This window comes from Alligator mississippiensis, chromosome 4 (assembly GCF_030867095.1).
Source record: "Alligator mississippiensis isolate rAllMis1 chromosome 4, rAllMis1, whole genome shotgun sequence".
Lineage (NCBI taxonomy): Eukaryota > Metazoa > Chordata > Crocodylia > Alligatoridae > Alligator > Alligator mississippiensis.
The window spans coordinates 171,540,980-171,563,953 of NC_081827.1; the positions used below are offsets into that span (position 1 = coordinate 171,540,980).

General features: G+C 41.6%; 1 protein-coding gene across 2 annotated transcripts in view; it reads left to right on the plus strand.

The window, feature by feature from the left end:
• Positions 1 to 22,974, plus strand: part of BMPR2 (bone morphogenetic protein receptor type 2) — a 189,234-nt gene that overhangs the window by 128,514 nt on the left and 37,746 nt on the right. For both annotated transcript variants that reach the window (XM_059727079.1, XM_014594187.3), the window contains 3 exons: positions 16,737 to 16,847; positions 17,373 to 17,464; positions 22,732 to 22,962. In XM_059727079.1, the coding sequence (XP_059583062.1) occupies positions 16,737 to 16,847; positions 17,373 to 17,464; positions 22,732 to 22,962 (434 nt within the window). The remainder of the gene's footprint in view (positions 1 to 16,736; positions 16,848 to 17,372; positions 17,465 to 22,731; positions 22,963 to 22,974) is intronic.

Sequence of the window (22,974 nt, forward strand, 5' to 3'; positions counted from 1 at the left end):
ATGTGATGCTGGAGTCTGCTGAAGCATGGTAATTACCACACTCCAGCAGACTCAGTTAATCGAATCTGCTCCAATGTGCTATAATTACACAGCATCAGAACAGCCTCCCTGCCCTGTGTATAGGCACCTGGTATGTTTAGTCTGAAGAAAAACAGATTCAGGGGGGACATGTTAGCAGCATTCAAATATTTTTAAGGCTGCCATAAAGAGGAGGAAGAACAACTCTTATTCTTTGCCGCAGAGGGCAAAACATAAGGCAGAGGGTTTTTTTTGATGCAGCTAATCATATTTGGATCGAATCTAAGAGAAAAAACTTCCAACTGTAAGAATAATAAGAAATGAAACAAGCTACCTTGAGAGGAAGTGCAGTTTCCTTCAATGAAGATTTTCAAAAAGAGGCAGAATACAAATATGCATCAGTCTGGATAGTTTCAAAGCACATTCTATATCAATGCAGGGGCTTTAACTAGGTGATCATCATTAAGGTATCTTCCAACTCTTATGATTTTATGTTTCTATAACTGTTTTGAGATAACTTTATCAACTGTATATTATCAAAGACACTGTCATTAGGATAGCATTAAATTTTTGATCCTCTGTGGAGTCCTGTTGATGTTATCATTTATCCATTTCTTGATCATGCAAGAACTTATATGGAGGTATAACTTTATATAGTATGAATAGTTCCATTTATGTAATGGGTGTTACTGGTAGTAGGCAGCCTTCAATCCTTCTGGATCACAGTGCAAGCACAAGAGGTCACCAGGACCTTCAACTTGTATTCCTAGGCAGAAATATGGAGGAGTTGAGGCTGCCCAGACTTTCTAGTGGCTGTAGTTGTATGTGAGTCCAAGAATTAAACCTGTGTCTCCTACCACTGAACCACAACAGCGGGTGTCAGTCTTACAGCACAAAGTTAAACATGCCTAAATACTGTTGAAGTATTGGAGCTAAGCTAGTATTTTTTTTTTCCACCCTGATGCTAAATGTTCATGTTCCTTGTTTGTTTTTTATCAACGATGCTTTCAGACTGTCAGAAGAACCAGAAAGATGATACTGGCCTGTTGTGTATGTAGTAATGTTTTCTTTGCAAACCTAAAGGTTGGGAACTGAAATTTTGTTCTAAATGAGAGCTAATATTTAGAGTACATTTGGATGGTAAGGATTTTAGAATGGTAAAATGCACCAGACTGTGAATAAGGTAACTTATATAATCTTACTGCATATACTCACCCTCTTGTGTATACTTATTACAATATAATCTTTTTTTACACTTCTATAGGATAGAAGTGTAATATAATATTATGTTATTTATTTGCATATTATATATGTTATATATTTACTTCTCTTTTGTGTATGCAAGACTTCTGACTTGCATACACAATACATAATATAATATATACTTCTATAGGAATCCTATGTTGTCTATTTTATGTATGTGTATAAAGACCTATGTAAACGTTAAATTTGCAAAGTCAAGAACTCAAATTTAGGAAAAGCAATATTAAGTTTGCTTTTCAACCTTAATATATCACTCTTATGTGTGTATGCATTATGATACAAGCTTTAATTACTTCACCTTTTTTTTTCATGGGACTCCCACCTCATTGAACATGGATTGCAATAATTGAATAAGCAGCTGTTTATCTTTGAATCTCACTCTCATCATTCAGTGTGTGCTTATTCACTACACACGATTAAATTCTGCTTTGAAGCTACAGATACTACATTTCCTCATAGGCTTATTTGTAGTATTTATTACTACAGTAATTCTTCACAAACATCAGTGAATTTCCACAACTATTTCCAAAGTTACTCTAAGCATTGTGAGTAAGATGGCATTATAATTTCTGTTTTACAGATGGGGAGCTGAAACTTTAATGTAAAAAGTATAGACTAATTGTGGATATTGAGATTTAAGAAACATATGGACTGCATTTTTAGAGAAAATGGCATTTCATAGCTTTTGATTTGTTTAATGTTCTTGTTGACTTCCATTGTAGTTGCTGAGTGGTCATCACTTTTCCAAATCCAGTTTGAAAAATTCAGTGATGATCAGATAGGACTCCCAAAAGATGAATTTGCAGTGAAAGTCTGAGCATTTTGGTCTTAGTAGTTTGTCCAACATCTTGTGAGAACTCTCTGGCAGAGGAAGGAATAGAGTCCAGTTCTTCATTTAACAGCCCTCACTATGAGAGCATCTTTCCTCTTTCTGCTGTTCTCTGTCTCATTTATGCTACATCTTCCAGCTTCTATAACAGTCTCATTAATTAAACATACCCGATTCAGTATCTGAGTACCATCCATCTGCTTTATTTCACAGACTTGAATAATCCTGTAATATAGTTTTATGTAATTGTCCTGTTTTTTTTAAGCAACCTGAAAACACAGATATTCCCTACAGACTACACAGTTTATCGGCAGACTTGGATTCACGGCACAGACCCTTTCTACTTGAGTTGACAGTAATTGATAGCACTAGCAACTTGCTGTTCTTTGTGGGCTATTAGAGGAAGATAAGTACATTTTGCCAGTGGCAAAACTTTCATTGTAATTTGCACAGAAAACAACCTAGGAAAAGCACTGTTATGTGCTGCTGGGTATTAGCCCAATTTGAACCCTTAAATAAGATATGAGGCACATCTACACAAGATATTGCATCGCTATAGCGATGCACTACAGCGACGTAGCTTGTCACTACGGTGATGTAGCATTGGTGGACACAAACTGCGACACCAATGCTACGTCACTGTAGTGACGAGCTACCTCAGTGTGTTGCTATGACGATGTAGCTGCTAAACATAACTGTGCACCATAATTTAATACTTCCTAAAGCAAGTACTAAATGAGCAACAGTAACAACTGCTGTGGGTTGCACATGTAGATGTGCCCATGGTCTCTTAATCTTTGTGCCTCAGCTTTCCTTTCTGCAAAATAGACATAGTTATACAACTGCTGCATGTGGGTTTTGATGACTAAAGTTGGTAAAACACTTTAAAGATGCAAAATTTTGGTCTAAAAAGCAGCCAGTGTATTCTATAAGCAGTCCTTGTTAATAGGATGTATGCAAATATTAAAGTATGAAAACATGTAGAAAACATTTTCTTTCATACATTTTTGAGGGCTAACATAAAAAAGCAACTTTTTTCTAAATATACATGTAAATATCTTTATCAATCTCTATGATATACAGATCAAAACATTTATTTTGCATTGTTATTTTATTAAGATGAAAACCTCAAATTTACCAGTGGAAAAGTTGGGAAAATTTTTGGAGATGCTTCAGGAAAAATCCCATAGTATCATTATTATCATTACTTTCTTTTACTCCATTTTGTTCCTTTCATTAAGAAAATTAGGTTGTAGGAAAGATGGCTTCAGTTTATGGCAGCATGGAAGTTTAAAAAAATATTTATCAAAAACTGTGGGAGCCTTCAGAAACAATATAGCAAAAGAGCCTTAGAGAAGGGACAAAAGAGATCTCTAAAAGTGCCCGGAAGGTGTATCAGAAATGTTGGAATCACTTCAAATTACTCATTCATTTTATAACTGAATAATAGGAGAATTAACATCCTACATTTTTAATGCATTATCAAATTCTTTTTATACATCTTTGACAGAATTCTCTCTTTGCACAGGCTCTGTTGTACTTGCTTTCTTGTAATCTGAACACAAACTTCTTATTGATGATGAAGTCAGCAATGTACTGGAATAGTTTAACTGCTGCTCTATAGCCAAAAGTGGGTGATCACTATTTTTAAAAGGTCATGTAAAAATAGTAACTTCTGTTCTTGCTCTGGTATTTCTCTAAGATGGAAAAATAAATTTCAGAAAAATTTATAACAGTGACAAGAGGGAACAAAGACACAACTGCCAAGGTGATATCACACCACCAGATGATATTTTATTCAATTTATTTAATTAGCCAGTTTCAATATTTGGCAGCTGCATTTGAAACTTCATCTTACATTTGTGTGTGGATTTAGTACTTGGTGAATTCTTCTGTTTTGACAGACTTGGCAAATTAAACACCGTAGGAAGTTAAAAGAATCCTCAAATAGCCAAGTCAAGCACTCAAGCTGGAAAATATCACAAGTTAGGTTTACCTGAGCAATTTTAATTCAGTCCCTTTTTATATGTGAAGTATGATAGTCTTTTAGTATACAGTCACCAGCTATTTTTACCTGATTTTAGACCTATGACCATCTACAGTATTAGCCTCATCTAATAAAACTATGGGAGTAACTGTTAGTTGACACAATTTTTAGCCTCTATGTTGAGCACTCTGTTGAATAAAGGGCAACACATTTTAACAGTCTCTCTCAGTGCATTTTGTAAAACACTACTGACAGGTTGGATACATGAACTCCTAGATTCTGTTCCTGTCTCTGGAATCTGAACATGGAAGAGCCGTGGATGTAGACACCATAGTGGAGTACATAATTATGCATGTTCATTCTCACAGGCAGATATGCTTTTGTTATTTTAGAGAACTGGTTTCTATTCTTAACTCTGCCTCAAGTAACCTTCTATTACTCCTGAGTTATCTGAAAAAAATAGGTTAACAATAGTTTTCTCCCATTAAGGCTATAACTCCTTAATGAATAATGAAGGTTATGAAGTATGCAGAACTATTTAACAACAGTCAGTAGAAGACCTGGGGCTAGAATTCTGTTTCCAGAGTTTTTCATTCCTTTGAGCTACAGGGTATGTTATTTTATCTCTCTCTCTCAGTAGGCATGACAGAAACAAGTAGTGTTTTCAAAGTTTCACCTGAATTATTGCTAAGTGTTTGCTAGAGCTATTCTGGTTGAATTGGAGCACTTTCTAGGACTCCCACTGTTATTTCTGGTCTTTGCATATGCCCCAAGAGTGGATGTGGCTTAATAGCCATGATATAGCTCTTAGTGTAGCTGGAGCTCAGTTTGCATTAAGTGTTCTTTTGTTATATAATAAGAGACCACAAACTATTCTTTCCTGACGGCAGCATATTTTCTAGTTTTTCCTGTCACTTATGGTTTGTGGTCACTTTTAAACCTTTTTTCTTCCGTGTGGTAGTTCACACTAAATTATAAAACTAGCCTAATGCATCAGAAGTGTTTAAGATTCAGGGCCTAAAGTTCACATGAAATGATCAATTGGAAATAGAGTTACATATCCAAATAGTGTTGTCTTTTAGGTTCACTAGCTTTGTAACTTTCCTCCTATTAGTTGCACTTGTTGCCTTCCAATTCAGGCACAAAGCATGCATTTTTTTTAGCTGCCTTTGATCCTCCTTCCAAAGTAGTCATAGATGGTGGTTGCTAAAGGGTCTACAAACCCCTTAGTATTACGACAGTCTTTTACCTTCTAAATAACAATTCCAAGATCAGCCTCCATGAGGGTGCTTCTGTAACTGTGTGATGGCTGGAACTTGTAGTTTCTAGGGCTAGTACTATTCAGAATATTTTCCCCAAAAACTTCGTTTCTTTATACACTCTTTTTCAAGGTACCACACTGTGCTGAATCAGTTTTCCCCACTTGTCTGTGGTGCTTTAGAGTGACTTGCCATTAAGGTTGAAGCCTTTGCAGGCATATTCATGCCTTCATGCCATTTGCATTTACCTTTAAAGAAATACCCAAATATTAATTATGAATTTGAGAAGGAAATTAGAATATTTAGAAATTAGAATATTAGGATCTAAGAATGTTTAAAGTCAATGCATATCATGACTTGAAGAAAAATATTGGTGCTGAAGGCAGAGAGCGGTAAACCCATAATTGTCTTGACAGTTCAAAAGCAATAAGCCATTTTTTTGGGTGGCCTTTCATATATATGACTTCTTTTCCAGTTTAGAGATATAATCAGCTAATCCAAAACTCATATTAGCCAGAGGCCCTGAATTCTGCGGATTTAGTTTGAACTGATTGTCTTGTGCTGTGCAACATGTTTAGAAGCCATTGGATTAGATGGTATATATCAAATAAACATTCAGGTTGAATTTCCTAATCCAAAGGAAAGATGTTGCTTCTTATGTGAACTAGAGATACAGTAAAGAAGCTGTGGAGGGGAACGCATGACTCTATAGTTAATATTTGTATTAAAAAATAAAAGGTGCTTATTTATATGTAGTAGTTATCTTTAATGAGTTATACAATGTGCCTTAGCACATTCAAATGTTATGGTCATTTATTTGGATACATATGCATTGAAAGGGATTTGTATGAATCACAACATGGAAAAGGTGGAGCTGTATGTAAGTGTCTTTATCATTTTTGTGAATGCTAGTGAAATTAGAGTATTTGCATTTCCACAAATTCTTATATTCATTTCCTTTATATTTTAGATAGAGCTTCAGTTTAGCAACTGAGAACTTAAAAATACAAGTTCTTGGCTCAAATGACTGGATATGAAATACACTTAGTGCAAGATGTAGTTTGGAGGATTTTCCTAGAGGGTTCAGTAGAAGTTATTTTAAGGTAGTTTGCAGTATTTGTACTAAGCAAGTGTTTTAAGGTTTTTTAATTTAGCCATGTGGCATGCCCTTTTTGTTTTTAAATGAAGTTAGTGTTTATTGAAAAGTACCAAATAGCCTGAAAGGTAGAAGAGCAGACAGAGACAGTGGATGCATCTACACATGCAGTTAATGTGCTTAGGCACGCATCTGAATGTATGCCCATCAGGAGCAGTTCAGTCCAGAGCTGCTCCTGTCCTGCTCTGCCCCCTGTAGCAGCCAGGGGAGATTGTCTCCCCCAGATGCCAGCCTCAACTTGCAAGTGGACATGAGGGTCGGTCCTGATCTCTATTGGGCAGGGGGAACTGTCCTGGCTCAGGGGACAGCTGACTGCTGTAGAGATTGGAACCGGTCTTGATCTCCACCTGGCTCAGAAACAGCTGCCCCCAGAACCTGGGCTGCTCCCCCTGCCCTGCAGAGATCAGGGCTTAACGAGGCAGCAGCTGTGGTCCCCTGCTGCGTATGCTGACCAGGAGCAATTCTACATGTGCGCTTCTATGCATTAGTTAATGCACTGTTTTTCTAGTACCTGTATGTATTGGTACTAGCAAATGGCACGTTAGACTAATTTGCAGTAATTGCCATGCACGTGTAGATGGTGATGCTTTACTGCACATTAATCTACTGTGCAGTTAAGTGTCTTGTGTAGATGCACCCAGTGTTAATTTCTTTATTATATCTAGAAGAGACCTCTCCCAAGGGTGAGTGAATATATCGTTCTATTTCATTTCTTGGTATCTGTGCTGAAATTGCCGATTTCTGTTGTGTATCTTTGCTTGTTTTACCTTTTTTAATATATTGCAGATCCTAAATTACTGTCAGTAATTCTGTCATTGTCAGCACCAAGCATATCTAGAACAGTGTTTAGTCATGAAAATATTTCTATACATTGTAAGAGCGCTAAGATGCTCACCTCCACTTTTTTATTATTAAATTTAGAAACACTGTGCAGTAATGGAATTGAAGCTGCTTTGCAATAATTTAATGAATGGTGTTGGTTGACCTGGTCATCATATTTGATAATATGAATATACTGATTTAGTTTAGTCAGGGGATTATAAAGAAAATAGTGACAAGGGAAAAGAATGGTTTAAGATAAGTCATCCTGCAGCAAGCACTTAATGACTGTCAAGGGACAACTGTTGACAGTTTAAAAGGGTCTCTCTTGAGAGCAAAATTGCTTGGACATACCAGACTGACACAAACACATACTTGTTGGTTTTTTCTGAAGATCGTCTTAGGCCTGCTTAAGTTACCATCATGGGATTGCAGACCTTTAAATAAAAAAGACATGTATGTAGCCTGTTTTAAAAACCTTAGGCTCTAACATTTTGATTTATTCTATTAAAATACATAATAATTTAGGCTGCTGACAGACATGGAAAAAGACCAGACAGCACTTTATTGGAAGTGGAAGCGTGTCAGTTTGACCCAGCTCCCCAGCGTCTGTATAGAGTGGGTGCTTCAGTGGGGCTTTTTAGCACTTATCTAAAAGCTGATTCAATCAGCTATTAGATAAAAGCACCAAAAAGACTGTTGCAGTGTGCAATCTATACAGACATTGGGAGAGCCAGGTCAAACTAACGTGATGCCTCTTCTGGGCATATGCTGTGCTCAGTGCGGGGGCACACTGAGTTGAAAGTAAAGTGCTGTTTTGGGGTTTTAGTTTTTTTTCACATCTCTAAGCAGCATTAGTTGTTAAGAAAGCTAACTGCCCACTAGATGTGCAGCACTGCTCTTACATTCCCAAAGAAATATACAAACTCAGTCAGACCTGCACTCAGAAGATCAGAAAGCATACTTATTTGCAATGTGGGAAAGTTACAATTCATGTATGTGTGAAACATAAGTTTGTATTTCTTGACATTTTTGAAATCACAAAAATCCTCTCATAGGATATTGCTTTATTGCAATAATAAGGGATTTGTAATCAAATTTGTATTTTTTTTTACAAAACAAGGAATGATGGTACTATGTAGCTGTTATTGAATAACCTCTTTGAATTTGATCCTATTAATAAAGTGTAACTACTTGGAATTAAAGTATCATAGGATAATAGAGGGTGGAAGGAGTCTCAGGAGGGCATCTTGTCCAACCCTGTGCTTAAGGCAGGACTGTCCCTAACTAAACTCTCCCAAATCAAATGTTTGTCTAACCTGCTCTTAGAAACATTCAAGGATGGAGATTTGACAAACTGTCTGGCTAGGTAGCTTGTTGCAATGCTTAAACATCCTCATAAAGAGAAAGTTCTTCCTTATATCCAACCCTGATTTCTCTTGCTGAATGTAAGACAATTGCTCCTTGTCCTGTCCCCTGTGGCCACAGACAGTATTGTTGTTTAAAAGTAATTTTTTCATATCTGATAGATTACATGTTAAATAGGTAATTTTCTCTCCTGTCACTACAGATCTGTGAAAACAGAATCTGTTGTCTTTCTAAGTTGATTTCTCTTCTTGTTTGGTTCACCTGAACCATATCAGCACTGGGACTAGAACATAGGAATGAACCATGTTTAAATTTGCTTTAAAACCTGTTCCAGTAGATTGGTTTCTAATCTAATTTTTCCAGCTAATGTGTGCTGAGAAGTTAAACTTTTTTAGAGGACCTGATAGCATTTACCTTAGGGTCCTGAAGGAGCTCAGAATGAAAATTGCCAAATGTCTAACTGTTGGATGCAACCTATCACCAAACACAACCTCCATTTCAGAAGATTGGAAGGTTGCCAGTGTGATTCCAATATTTATAAAAGGATCTAGAGGGGACCCAGGGAACTATGGGCCAATGAGCCTAAGTTCTCTTGCTGGAAAACTGGTAGAAACAATGAAAAAAAATTGTTCAGCACATGGATGCACAACTTGCTAGGGAGGAATCAGCATGGGTTTGTCAAAGGGAAATCATGCATGCCTCACCAGCCTACTAGGGATCTTTGAGTATGTCAGTAAGCATGTGATCAGGGCAATCCAGTTGACATAGTATGTCTGAACTTCCAAAAAGCCTTTGACAAGGTCCTTCATCAAAGGCTTTTAATGAAGTTAGGTAGGGTATGGGATTACAGGGATGGGAAGTGAGGTAATGGGATTACAGTGAAAGTCCACTCATGGGTTAGAAATTGGCTTAAAGATCAAAAACAGAATGAGTATAAATGGTCAATTTTAGGAAGGAAAGAAGTAAACAGTGGGGTCCTCAAAGGATCTGAGTTGGGACTGGTTCTGTTTAACATATTCATAAATGAACTAGAAAAGGGGTTGAGTACTGGGGTGACCAGATTTGCAGCTGACACAAAATTATTTAAAGTGGCGGATTGTGAGGAACTACACAAGGGTCTTGAACTATTGAGAGACTGGACAAGTAAATGTCACAAGCTTCATCTGCCAGGGGCAATTCCTGGAGCCTGGTCACAGTACTGGCCCGCCCGCCTGTCTAGGACAGTCTGCCCGGTCTCACCTGCCATGCCTTGTTGTTACGATAACGGTTGAAATATATGTGGGAGGCTGCCCATTTCCCTGATGGTTAGGGGTTTACACATGACTCTAATCTTCCCTTATCATGTCCCATGAATTGCAGGTGGCATCCTTGAGTTGCTCTATGCTCTGGCTTGAGGTTGGGCCAAACTCAACCCTGTGCTAAGCCTCATACATTTGTTCTTTCACGCCACCCCATTGGGCTTCATTTATATCATACCACCCCCCCTCTCACGGGGGCCTCTTCCACTCCACCCTCTCTCACTGGGCCTCTTACATATTTCCCCTCTCTGGGCCACACCTAACCTGCCATGCTCCTTTAAGCGGCTATATAGGCCATCAGGCTTGCCTACTCACACTCCTTGACTGGCCTTGGCATAGCTTTTCGGGCTTCTCCTGTGACCCTCATCTGAACAGTGACCAGTCAATTCACCTCGCCCTGGGTGGAGCTCTGACTGGAGTCCCTCCCTAGGTAACTCATCACTCTTACTCACTGATTGATTAGGGCCAAGTACTCGCCCACTTGGCCTCGGGCCCACTTGCAGCCTCAGGCATCTGAGGACTTATCTGGACCTAACTGTCCCCTCCATAGGGCTTCAACACGTGCCCCCCCCCCTCTCTGGGGCCTCAACACACCCACCTCTCTGGGGCCTCAACTTATTCACACTGTAGGCCCTGTGCTGTCCCCTAGACCTCTATCCCCATGTATTCTACCCCTTCACTGGGGTAACTACTCTGCCCCCCTCACTGGGGCCCATACTCTGCCCCTATGCTGGGGCCTCAGGGTCTTACACCCCCACGGGCTCAGGTACCTCTGCCTAGGTGTGCCTGGTCCACTGCTTTTGGGGTCTTACACCACCCATAGGCTCAGATGCCTCTCTCTGGGCATGCCTGACCCCACTACTCACATTGGGCTCAGGTGCCTCCCCTGGGCATGCTTGGCCCCACTGTCCTCCAGTCTTAACCCACTGGATGTTGGGGGCTAGGGTTTTAAGGTGCCCCTACCCGCCTTTCACCAGGGAGATAACTGGTCTGGCATTTCTGGGGGAACTGTCCCACCACAGACAGCCCCACCAGACCACCCTTCCCTGGCAGTTTTCAGTCTTACCCAGGACCAAGAAAGCCTATCTGTTCCGGTCTTGTCCCCACTGGGGTTATGTACTGTTCCTGGGCTGCTTTCCTTCCTGGGTCTTCTACTGCAGCCTCCTCCTGCTGGCTGCTGCCTTCATAGCAGCATGCACACTGAATGACCCCTACCTTCTTTCAGCTGTGATGGTCCTCCCTCTTAAGAGATGTCCTTCATAGCACTATGCATACTGGATGACCCCTACCCTCTTTCGACTGAGATGTCCTCCCTGTCATGGAAACCTGGTGGGATTCTACCCATGACTGGGCAGTGGATGTTGAGGGATACAGGCTGTACAGGCGAGGCAGAGCAGGGAAAAGAGGGTGGGGTGTGTAGTGTTATATGTCGAAGAGTAATACACGTCCTCAATGATCAGGATGGGGTCAGAGGAGGGGCAAAATGAGGCACTCTGGGTAAGAATGCAAGGGGGACATGAGAAAAGGGACTTGATAGTGGGCGTCTACTACAGACTGCCTCACCAGGGGGACGAGCTGGACCTGGAATTCTCAGGTCAGCTCACAGAGGCTGTAAAGTCAAGGGATATGGTTGTCATGGGTGACCTCAACTGCCCAGACATCTGCTGGGAGGAGCAGTCAGCCAGGTCCGACTGCTTACATAGGTTCCTACCTAGAATACAGGACCTCCATCTAACCCAGGAGGTGCATAGTCCCACCAGGGGAAATGCCTTGCTAGATTTGGTCCTTGCCACAGGCAATGACCTGGTGAGGGGTCTGCGGGTACTCGACCAACTGGGTGACAGTGATCGTCACCTGCTGGAATTTACTGTCCAGCGCAGGGTGGTGAAAGCAAGCAGCAAGGCAGAGGTCCTCAACTTCAGGAGGAACGACTGTAAGCTAAGAAGGCTAGTAGGAAAGGCGTTGAGGTCTCTGAGCTTCAGTGAGATGGGAGTCCAAGACAGGTGGTTGTTCCTCAAGGAGACTATCCTCCGAGCTCAAAGGGAGTTAGTCCCAATGCGCACCAAGGGGGGCAGGAGTGCTAAGAAGCCCCCATGGCTTGGCAAAGGCATCCAGGGATGCCTGAGGGCAAAAAAGGAGGCGTACAAACAGTGGAAGCAAGGGGCTGTCACCAAGGAGGATTACACTTCCGTTGCTCGGGACTGCAGGGAGGCTGTTAGGAAGGCCAAGGCAGAGATGGAGCTAGGGCTAGCGACCAGAATTAAGGATAATAAAAAGTCCTTTTTCAAGTACATAAGAAGTAAGAAGGCACCAGGTAATGTGGGGCCCCTACAGGATAGGTTTGGCAATCTGGTGATTGCAGCAAACGAAAAAGCTGACCTCTTTAATGAATTCTTTGCCTCCATATTCCTGAACAGGGACCAGGACATCTTCCCCCCATAGAATTGTGGATGAACCCAGGGGACGCACCGCCATGCCTAGGGTCATCCCTGACCTAGTTAGGGAACTTTTGGAGGGACTGGATGTGTTTAAATCAGTAGGTCCAGATGCTCTTCATCCGATGGTGCTGAGGGAATTGGTGGGGGTCATAGCAGGGTCCCGGGCATGGCACTATGAGCACTCATGGGGCACTGGCCAGGTACCAGAGGATTGAAAAAAGGCCAATGTGGTCCTCATTTAGAAGAAGGGGAGAAAGGAAGATCCTTGCAATTATAGGCCAGTCAGTCTTACCTTGGTCCTTGGGAAGACCGTTGAGAAAATTATCAAGGAGCACATCTGCAAGGGTCTAGCAGGGGAAGTAATGCTCAGGGGCAACCAACATGGGTTCATTGAGGGCAGGTCCTGCCAAACTAACCTGGTTTCTTTCTATGGTCAGGTCACAAAGTCCCTGGAAGAGGGTGTCGGGGTGGATGTCATGTTCCTGGACTTTAAAAAGGCCTTTGACATGGTTTCCCACCACATTCTCTTAAAAAAAACTTGGTGACTGCAGCATTGATGTCTACACAGTCAGATGGGTGGGTAATTGGCTAGACGGTCGCACCCAGAGAGTGGTGGTGGACCGGGTCATTTTTCGACGTGGAGAGATGTGGGCAGTGGAGTCCCCCAGGGCTCAGTCCTGGGGCCTGTACTGTTCAGCATCTTTATCAGCGATCTGGATGTGGATGTAGAATGCAAGCTGTCCAAATTCACTGATGACACCAAGCTGTGGGGCGAGATGGGCATGCTGGAGGGGAGGGACAGAATCCAGCTAGATCTAGACAGGTTACAGAGATGGGCAGATGAGACTAGGATGGAATTCAGCACAGACAAGTGCAGGGAGCTGCATCTAGGGAGAAGGAACCAGCAACACACCTATAGGCTGGGGAACACCCTTCTTGTCAACACAGTGGCAGAAAGGGATCTTGGAGTCATTTTTGACTCCAGGATGAACATTAGCCTCCAATGCAAGGAAGCGGTCAGTAAGGCTAACTGCACCTTGTCATGCATCTACAGATGCATCACAAGCACGTCCAGGGCAGTGATCCTTCCCCTCTGTGGCATTGGTCAGGCTACAGTTGGAGTACTGCATCCAGTTCTGGGCACCGCACTTCAAGAGGGATGTGGCTAGCATTGAGAGGGTCCAGAGGAGGGCCAGGCCCTACAAAGAGAGGCTAAAGGGCCTGAACCTATTCAGCCTCCACAAGAGAAGGCTGAGAGGGGATTTGGTGGCTGTTTACAAACTCACCAGGGGGGACCAGCAAAAATTGGGTGAGGCTCTGTTCCCCCAGGCACCACCCGGGGTTACTAGGAATAACGGCCACAGATTATTAGAGAAAAGTTTCAGGCTCGACATCAGGAGACATTACCTTACAGTTAGGGCTGCCAGGCTCTGGAATGGGCTCCCAAGTGAGGTGGTACTCTCTCCTACCTTGGGGGTCTTCAAGAGGAGGCTGGACAGATATTTGGCTGGGGTGATATGACCCTGGCACCCATTCCTGCCCGGGGCAGGGGGTTGGACCTGATGATGTTTAGATCCCTTCCAACCCTAAGCACTATGATAATATGAGAGGACCTTTGGCTTGTTTAAAGCCCTGGCCCCACCTCTAGGCCAGTCAGGGTGCCAAATGGCTCTCTGCAGCCCTGGCCTGCCCCTCATGGTGGGCACAATTGCCCTTCGGCCCCGGCTTCTTTACATTGACCAATCGAGGAATCAGAGAGTTAGCCTAGCATCTGCTGCCGTCCGCAGACAACAAGGGTCCCCTTCTGGGCCCCACCATACGGCCCTCTTCCCCAGGGCTTGCTTAGAGCTCCAAAGATCTTAATGGAGCAGCTCCTCTCTCCACTGGGCTCACCTGAGCCCTGGGCCTCACCCCTGCCAGCTCTACTCAGGGACTTCCCTGGCCCCTTTGTAGGCCTACAAGCTGGTAGCTCCCATGCCTAGGTTTGGCCTTGCTCTAACTAGGCCCAAGCCTTCTCTCTGGGGTTTGGGACCTCACTGGGCCCCTAGGAACCTTCTACCATCCCCATTGTTCCTCCCTTACAGCCAAGGTTTTCCATGAGCAGCAGCTCAGCTGGGTGTTGTTGTTCCTTCAGCTGCTTGCAGCAAACTGCTGCTCTCAACCCTGAGATCCTGGATCTAAAATGGCTGCCCCATCAGGGCTGGCCCGCACCTGCTAGGTGCCTGCTCTCTGCCTTAAAGTGGCAGATACCAAAGGTGCTCTGCCACAAATGCCTATGTAGATGAGTACAAACTGATGTACATTGGCATAAATAACCCAAACTATACTTACACCATGATGAGCTCTAAATTAGGTGTTACTACACAGAAAAGTGATCTGGGACTCCTGGACAGTTTGCTAGAAACATCAGCTGAGTGCTCAGCAGCTATCAAAAAGGCAAACAAAATGTTAAGGACGATTAAAAAAAGAGAAGTGCAAACGAGACAAAATATCATTATGCCCCTTTATAAATCCATGGTGTGGATCACCTTGAATGCTGTGCCCAATTTTGGTCCCCACAAATCCCAAAGGATACAGAAAAATTAAGGAAAGTACAGAGAAGGGCATCAAGGATGATTAGTGGTGTGGAGGGGCTTTCGTATGAGAAGAGACAAAAGAGACTAGGCCTATTCAGTTTAGAAAAGAGCTGCTTAAGTGGGGGACATGATAAGGATTTACAAAATAATAAACGGTAAAGAGAAACTAAATAAGGATTTATAATTTACAACTTCACAATACAAGAACTAGAGATCATAAAATGAAATTAGAAGGTAGTAAGTTTAAAACTAGCAAAGTTCCTTTTCACACAGTGTGTAATTAAAGTGTGGTACTCATGCCACAAGACGTTGTGAAAGCCAGCAGTTTAACCAGATTCAAAAAAGGATTGGACAAATTCTTGGGTACATCAGTAGCTACTGAACGTGGGATTTAGGATTACAACCTCTGAATCAGAACAGTCTAGACCTTAAATGCTGGAGGCTGTGTGTTGGAGAAGAACAGGGCAAAAACTCCTGGTCATACCCTGTTCATTCTTCCTTTCAGCATCCACACTCTGCCACTGTGACACAGGATGCTGGGGAAGATGGACCTATGGTCTGTCCCAATAAACCGCAGTTTTTATGTTCTTAGAGCTTTACCTAAAAATATATTCCAAGTCTAGGCTTCAAATGCATTTTAAAAACATTCTTCTAACAGGTGTCATCCATGATTTCTAACATAAAGAAGAAATCATTTTAGCTGGAGCTCCACACACAACAAGTTTAAACACCGATCTCACAGTTGGATTAAGGCCAATGTACATGAGGTCTTGTAATACCACATTCCAATGATTCTGACACAAGAAGAATATTTGTGGTAATACATTTTTTGTGTTAAAATGATAGATTGGGATTTGTCTGGAAAAATCAAGACTGTAAACTCATACTCAAGAAGCACCAAAGGTGAAGCATTTGAGCTAATAAAAAGTCAGTTTAACTTTTCCCCTGCTGAAAATTCCTTTAATCTAAACTGAAACATTTTTTCAAATTCAATAAAATTCCAATACTTTTATTACTTTAATGACTCACGATACTTTATTTCATTTTATTTAGCATTTTTGCCATTTTGTTTTAAGTTTTTCTGCAGAGAGAATGCAGAGACAGTTCTCCCCCTTCTCTCTTAATTATGCAAAAATGATTGAGCTGAAATGGGTCAAAACATTTTGTTTGGACATTTCTGACACAAAATGGGAAAATAAACGTTTTTAGAATTTTGGATACAGTTTCAAATGCATCAACTCTTTTGTTTTGATGTTTCAAAATGAAATACATTTTCAACAAGAAGCTTTCTTGGAATTTCTGTTCTGCACCAAATATTCAAAACTTAGTTATCCCTGTTCACAATAAGCTCTATTAAAAATACCAATTACAAAACTGGGCTAGTTAACCTATGTGTTTGTGCTGTATCTTGCCATATGGAAGATTAGGATTCAGTTTTTACTTGGGTTTTCCCCCTCTCCATACTGGCAGAAAATAAGCTTGGAAAATAGGCAGAGATGGGGCATTCAGCTGTGTTTGAGCTAATCTCATTTTTTAATTAGATGGCTAAAAATTAATTACTGACATAATATTTACCGAATATCATTTCTCATTCATATAATGTGTGGCATGGTTCTGTTTTATTCTAATGTACAAATAATATACGTGCATATGCAGATGAAAATATGTGTGTGTGTATGTATGCTGTTAATAAAGATAACAGAGATTCTTTATCGTCTCTTTCAGATCCATCTCATTCTTTTCACCGAGATGAGACTATAGTTATCGCTTTGGCATCAGTATCTGTATTAGCTGTTTTGATTGCTGCTCTCTTCTTTGGATACAGGATGCTTGCAGGTAGTATTTCATGAGCTTTCCCTTTTTTCCCATATTGTTCTTTTGACTTTCTCATGGTGATGTTTTTTCTTTCTTACCCCTATTGCCGTCTTGAGTACATGGTTTTGTGTATAATGTTCCCCACTTCCTTCAGTCAGGCATTTTGGGGTAATTTCAGGTCATTGTACATGCACCGATTTTTATAAGGAATCCTTTGTGTTTGTATTCTGGGATCCATACTTTTCCATAAATCCTCAGCTCAATTGATAGGTGAAAGTCTAGTCACGAGCCTTCTGTGAGGACAATTGCAATGGCATTTTGTATGAAGGAATAGTTGTGCAGCAAGTAATCATTGCTTTCTTAACCATGTAGTCTTCTCACCTGAATTTTACTAATGCTGGAGAGGAGGATTTAAATGATTACTCCTGAACTCGCATATTCTTCACGATGTGTAATGTTGCCGACAACATAGCTCTTTAACCTTTTGCATTTGTAGTATTGCCCGATACCGTAACTATCAGAACTTGTGATTCATATTATTTATAGGGGACCGTAAACAAGGTCTGCACAGTATGAACATGATGGAAGCAGCAGCATCAGAACCTTCACTTGACCTGGATAATCTCAAATTGTTGGAGGTAGGTGTGACACTCGGGATTTCTGTATCTTTTCCTTATATGCTGACTGGAGATCATATCACTTTTCAGACATTGTGGGTGCAGCTACATGTGCGCTCTGTTGTGGAGTAGACTAATAAGCTCCTTGATAAAGCATTATAGTCTACACGTGTGTCGGTATTAGGGCACAGTAAACTAAATAACTCCGCCGTAGGATAGTACTGTCAGGGATGGTACTATCTTATGGCAGAATACTTTACTGTGCTGAAATGCATGTGTAGATGCTACTGTGGGTGTACATTATGTCCATTCAGCTCAACCGGCTGGGGGGTCTGCTCTACCCCAGCTCAAATTGCTGCTGTCCTGGGTGCATGTGTAGACACTGCACCCGGGAGCAGTTAACTCCAGCTTGAACTGCTCCAGAGTTTATTGCATCGCATTAATTGCACCCTGTTATATTAATTAATTGTATCGCATTAATTGCACCCTGTTATATTAAAGAAACATATGTTTATTTTTCCATTGTTGTGTTGTTATAGTTATGTTTCTTGTTCACTGCAATTAAAAACCATAAACGAAACAACTAAAAGGTTTTCTTGTGCTATGATACTAGCAACCAAAGATATTTTGCCTTCTCTTTGCATGCTGGTTTCATTGATTAACCAAAGCATGCTCAGCTGTGAGAAGAACATTGACTGCAGAGCACTATTTTGTATTACATTTTGGTGTCACATAAAAGGGCTCATCGTAGATGACCATGTTAAAAATGTTTAAAATATCCTACCGTAATAATTTGAAATGGTGTAGTAATACTGCTGCAAATTTACTATGGATTAGATAGTATTCTTTAATAATAGTGTATGCATGTATTCTTAGCTTCCTCAACATCATCTTTCACAGTGGGGCATTCCATATCTCCATGGCAACTAGAGGCAGACTAGAACTCATCCTTGGAAGGATCTCTGCAGAACACCCTACTCCAAGCAGCACAGTGGCAGACTTCAAGTCTCCCTTTGCAGCAAAGCTTTTACTGGATTTTTACAAGCTTTTAACTAAATGCATCTCATTCTCTTCAATGGCACTGATTGTTTTCCTCAAAATGACTAAACTTACAAATGAGGAGGGGGTGATTTTGGGGAAGATGTGAAGGACATCTCCTATATTGTTCCCTATGTTGCCCTTCAAAAATGGCAGACAGCAGGCTGCAGGAGCTCTACTCTGAGAAGAGCATAAGCAAAGCCTATGCTGAGATTTGCAGCAGGTGTCAGGTCAACTGACTCTTGCTGGCATTTGAGTGAGGTGAACTGTTGAGAAAGTTCATAGATTTCATAGAGAAGTCGAGCTGGAAGGGACCTCCACTGGTCATCTAGTCCAACCTGCTGCCTAAGTTAGGATCAGTTGCAAAGTATCTCCATTCCTACAAGCTGTTTTTAGCTGTGAGGTCACAGTCGCCACGCAATATGCTGGCTTCTGTAAGCCATTTGTCATCAGTGGCTTTGGCTCAGTCCTTATTCTGTACACTCAGCCCACACTTAGCCTAGACTCAACAACAGGGGTGACATGATTCAGATTTCGTTCCTTGAGCGATAGATTGACTTTCTTTCCCTCTTCAGTCTCTGAGGATTATACAGGAGAGGGCATTAAGCAACCATTATCTTCCTCCCAAGAGTATGCATGCAGATTGTCCTTTCATTCTCCCTCATAATTGACTCTTCCCTTTCCTGGGTCCCTCTCCTTTTCTCTCAGGAGTTTGGCCCACAGATTAAGAATGATATTACACAAAATCAGACTTAAAAGGGCAGTACAACCTTTTAAAATATTTCACTCAGAAGTCTCATTTTTAGATCATCTAATGTGAAAAGGAAATCTTTAAAGCTGAGTCTTTAAGTGATACCTTAGAGTCTCAGCTAAGCTTCCCAAAATTAAGTGCAACTGGGGTCTACCGTCACAAGTACTTCTATTTCCAGAAAATGAAAAAAATCTGTAAATTGGAAGAATCTTGTGATTAAGGTGCAGTGGGAATTCCTTAACAAGACCTTTTTTAGCTAAGAATTAAAAAGATCTTCATTTCTCTTCATTAGGAGAGAGAAGCCTTTACTTCATTAGTAAAGACTATCACCTGAGGGAGTATTCCTGTATAGCCCTCAAGAGTATAAGGTATCACTCACCTAAGTTGCATAAGCAGCCACAGTCCTAAAGATATTGGCTTGTGTCTGCTTGTTATGTGGCTTGTGTACTCAATTGAAAGTCCACTCTCAACGTGCAGGAGAAGAATCTATTTTGGTGGTCTCCAACCATTTTAAGTAGGAGATCACCTTTGGCATTTAAAAGCAACCCAAGATCTACTGTGTGCTGCCACCCTCCCTCCCCCTCAGCCCAGCAGGTAACTCTGTGGGGAGAGGGAAGGAGAGGCAGATCGAGGCAGAGGAAGAATTACATTATTTGGTGGCATGCCTCCCCAGCAGGTAAGTCCCACCCAGCCAGGGCTTCATTCAACTTATCCATGCTCCTGCCTCTGCAGCACTGTCCCCCACCATGGGGGCCTTGATCTAGCCCCTGCCCCTTCCCTCCCCCACAGACTGACCTGCTGAGCTGGGGTGTGCGCATGCATGCACATGGGTACTCAACCCCCCAACCCAGCCTCAGATCGACTCCAAGAGGCTCCGAGATCTACTGGTGGATCAAGATCCACTGGTTGGTGACCACTGATCTATTTTAAACTATATTTCCCTAGAAGCTTTTTCAGAACTTGATGTTTCACCTGACACTTGCTATGCATTCAGGACTCCAAAAAGTGTATCACTGGGCAATTGGAAATATATTTGAAGAAGTGGGAGTCACAGACTAATATCTGATATCTATCTAAATATTTTGCAAGTTCTTTGTGGAGCACAGACACAAAACAGGCATTGAAACAGTGGACCAGCAGATAACTGGCTCTTTCTGGTCAGATAGTCTTCATAGTCATGTTCACTCTCATGTCCAGCAGATGATTCTTCAAAAACATGTATATAGCTAGTAAGAAGGCAAACAGCCTTCAGCATTATCTAAAGTGTAGCCCTGTCCATGTCCTAGTTCAAGCCTTTTCCCTTTTTTTATTAGGATTCTACATCAAGAAGCAAAGTCTGTGTTGCCTGGCTCAGCAAGACACGCTTAGGATGGAAACAGATGTTGCTTTTGTCACCTTTGTGCCACTATAAAAGTTTTTATGGTGGCCCAAGGCCAAGCAAATGGACATCCATATCCCTTGTTGTGCAACAGATGCCTAAAATCTGTGGCTGCAACAAAAGTGGTATTAATTTGTGCCACTTAATTATGGCGGTTGTGGTGAGAGAGTGCAGGCAGCCAGAGCTGCCAACACTCCAGCTGTCCTTGGCAGGTGCTCTGACCTTGCTCACCCCAGGAGTGCCTGCCTGGCTTTTCCTGCTCACAGAGATGTACCTCAGTGATTCCTGAGGGTGCATCTTTATAAGTGGGGAAAGTCAGGCAGGCATTCCCAGGGCTTCAGAGGCCCAGTCCTGTGAGGGAATTCCCAGGTCACATTAGATCAGGTCCTTCAAGCCCTGGGAGGACATGCTGCCATTTTCCTGCAGAATTAACAGCTGCAACAGTGGGCAGTGTGTGTTTCACTTAATGAAACGGATCAGCTGTGCTGGACATATCCCAACACAGCTGACCTAGTTCATTGGGCAACGTGTATTTGTAGCCTTAGAGCCAAGTGAGTGTAATCTCAGTCAGCCTTACAGTGCATCGAAGGCAGGATGGAAGCCTATAAATGATCTTGCTAGCCTCCAAGTCAGTTTGGAAAAACAAAGGTATATATGGAGATGCACCTTATAGACCAGCTGAATCAGATGCATAAGCTTTTGTGTGAAAGCACTGACTTCATCAGTTACACTTAAAGCCTCAGGTACAATTGGTCTTTTTTTATTATATACCCCGAAAAGAAAAGTGATTTTGTAAGCAGCAAGATCATAAACATCTTCTAAGGAGTTGTGTAAGGCTACTACCAAGTCTTCCTTGCTTTCTCAAATATCATGGAGCTGGTTTCTTCGCCCCTGCAAATGAAGCATTTGGTAGAAGGATATTATAAAACAGGAAAAGGGTGTCCCAGTAACCTTTAAGATCACTTTCGGGGGGGGGGGGCAGTATATTGAATTGTCTCTCTTGCTCTTGAGATGATTTGGTGCTTTTTACCTGCCACAATGAATAGTCTGACATGGAAAGGACCAAGAAAGAACGTTCTCTCTCGCATGTGAATTTTCTTTCTAGAAGCCTCCATGCCAGTCAGGCTGCTGCCCATGTCAGGATTACATTAGGTGTTTTTGGCTATTACCTGCTCATTATATACTTAGAAAGGGAAGAGGAAGTTCCTCCAGAAAATCCTGGGATTTCGTTGTTAGGGTTGGCTGCCAGTAGTTAAAGTTAAATACTCTTACATTTTTATATAGTTGGCTCCCAAAGCTAGAAAATGCTATTTTTCTGAAGTGCTCTTCTTGAGGGTGGTAGAAAAGCCAGGCTTAGAGCAAAAAACTAGTTAGCCTCCAGTTGCTGTGGAGACGGGGAACACTCCACTGTGAAAACTGACACGATGGGTCGTAAAATGAAATAAGAAAGAGTTTTCGCTTTCTATTAAAAGCTATTTAAACTGTAATGGATTTTCTAGGTAACAGCTTTAAATTAGGGCAGATTTGAAACCTAAGAATGATGATATTAGGCCTTTTAAGACTGAGATGCAAACTACTAAATGGCATGGGAAGTTGTGAGAGCATTCATCACATATCCGTTTTATTTTTTGTTTCTGAAATTAAGATTGCTTCCTGCTCATAAACTCTCTGAGGAAAAGAGGCATAGTACAGTGACTTAACAATGGAGTTAACTGAAGTCAGTCATGCATACACTGAAAAGATATACAGGGTAAAAGATTAGGTGGTACAAAAATTGATTAGCAATACAGAAGTATATGGATTTCACTTGATGTGTTTAAAATATTTAATTAGTATGCATTTATTTATTGTGGATTTGGAGTAAAGAAAAAGCTAATAAGAGCTAGTTTGGCCAGTGCAAGATTGAAGGCCACAAAGGCTTTTGGGACAATGTTCTAATTTTGGTCTATGGCACAAAATATTCATTAAGGCGCGTCACAGCTTCTGCAGTAGAGATTTTCACAAAATTGTGCATAACTATATATCTACATAACTATATATCTTCTACTACTTTGCAGAGTAAAAACCTCTTGTTCAGATGTGCTTTATTCAATATAATAACAGCTTTTAAACTTTTCACAGCTGATTGGCCGGGGGCGATATGGAGCAGTATATAAAGGCTCCCTCGATGAGCGTCCAGTGGCTGTAAAAGTATTTTCCTTTGCCAACCGTCAGAACTTTATCAATGAGAGGAATATTTACAGAATCCCACTGATGGAACATGACAATGTTGCCCGCTTCATTGTGGGAGATGAGCGATTTACTGCAGACGGACGTATGGAATATTTATTGGTGATGGAATATTATCCCAATGTAAGTACTTCA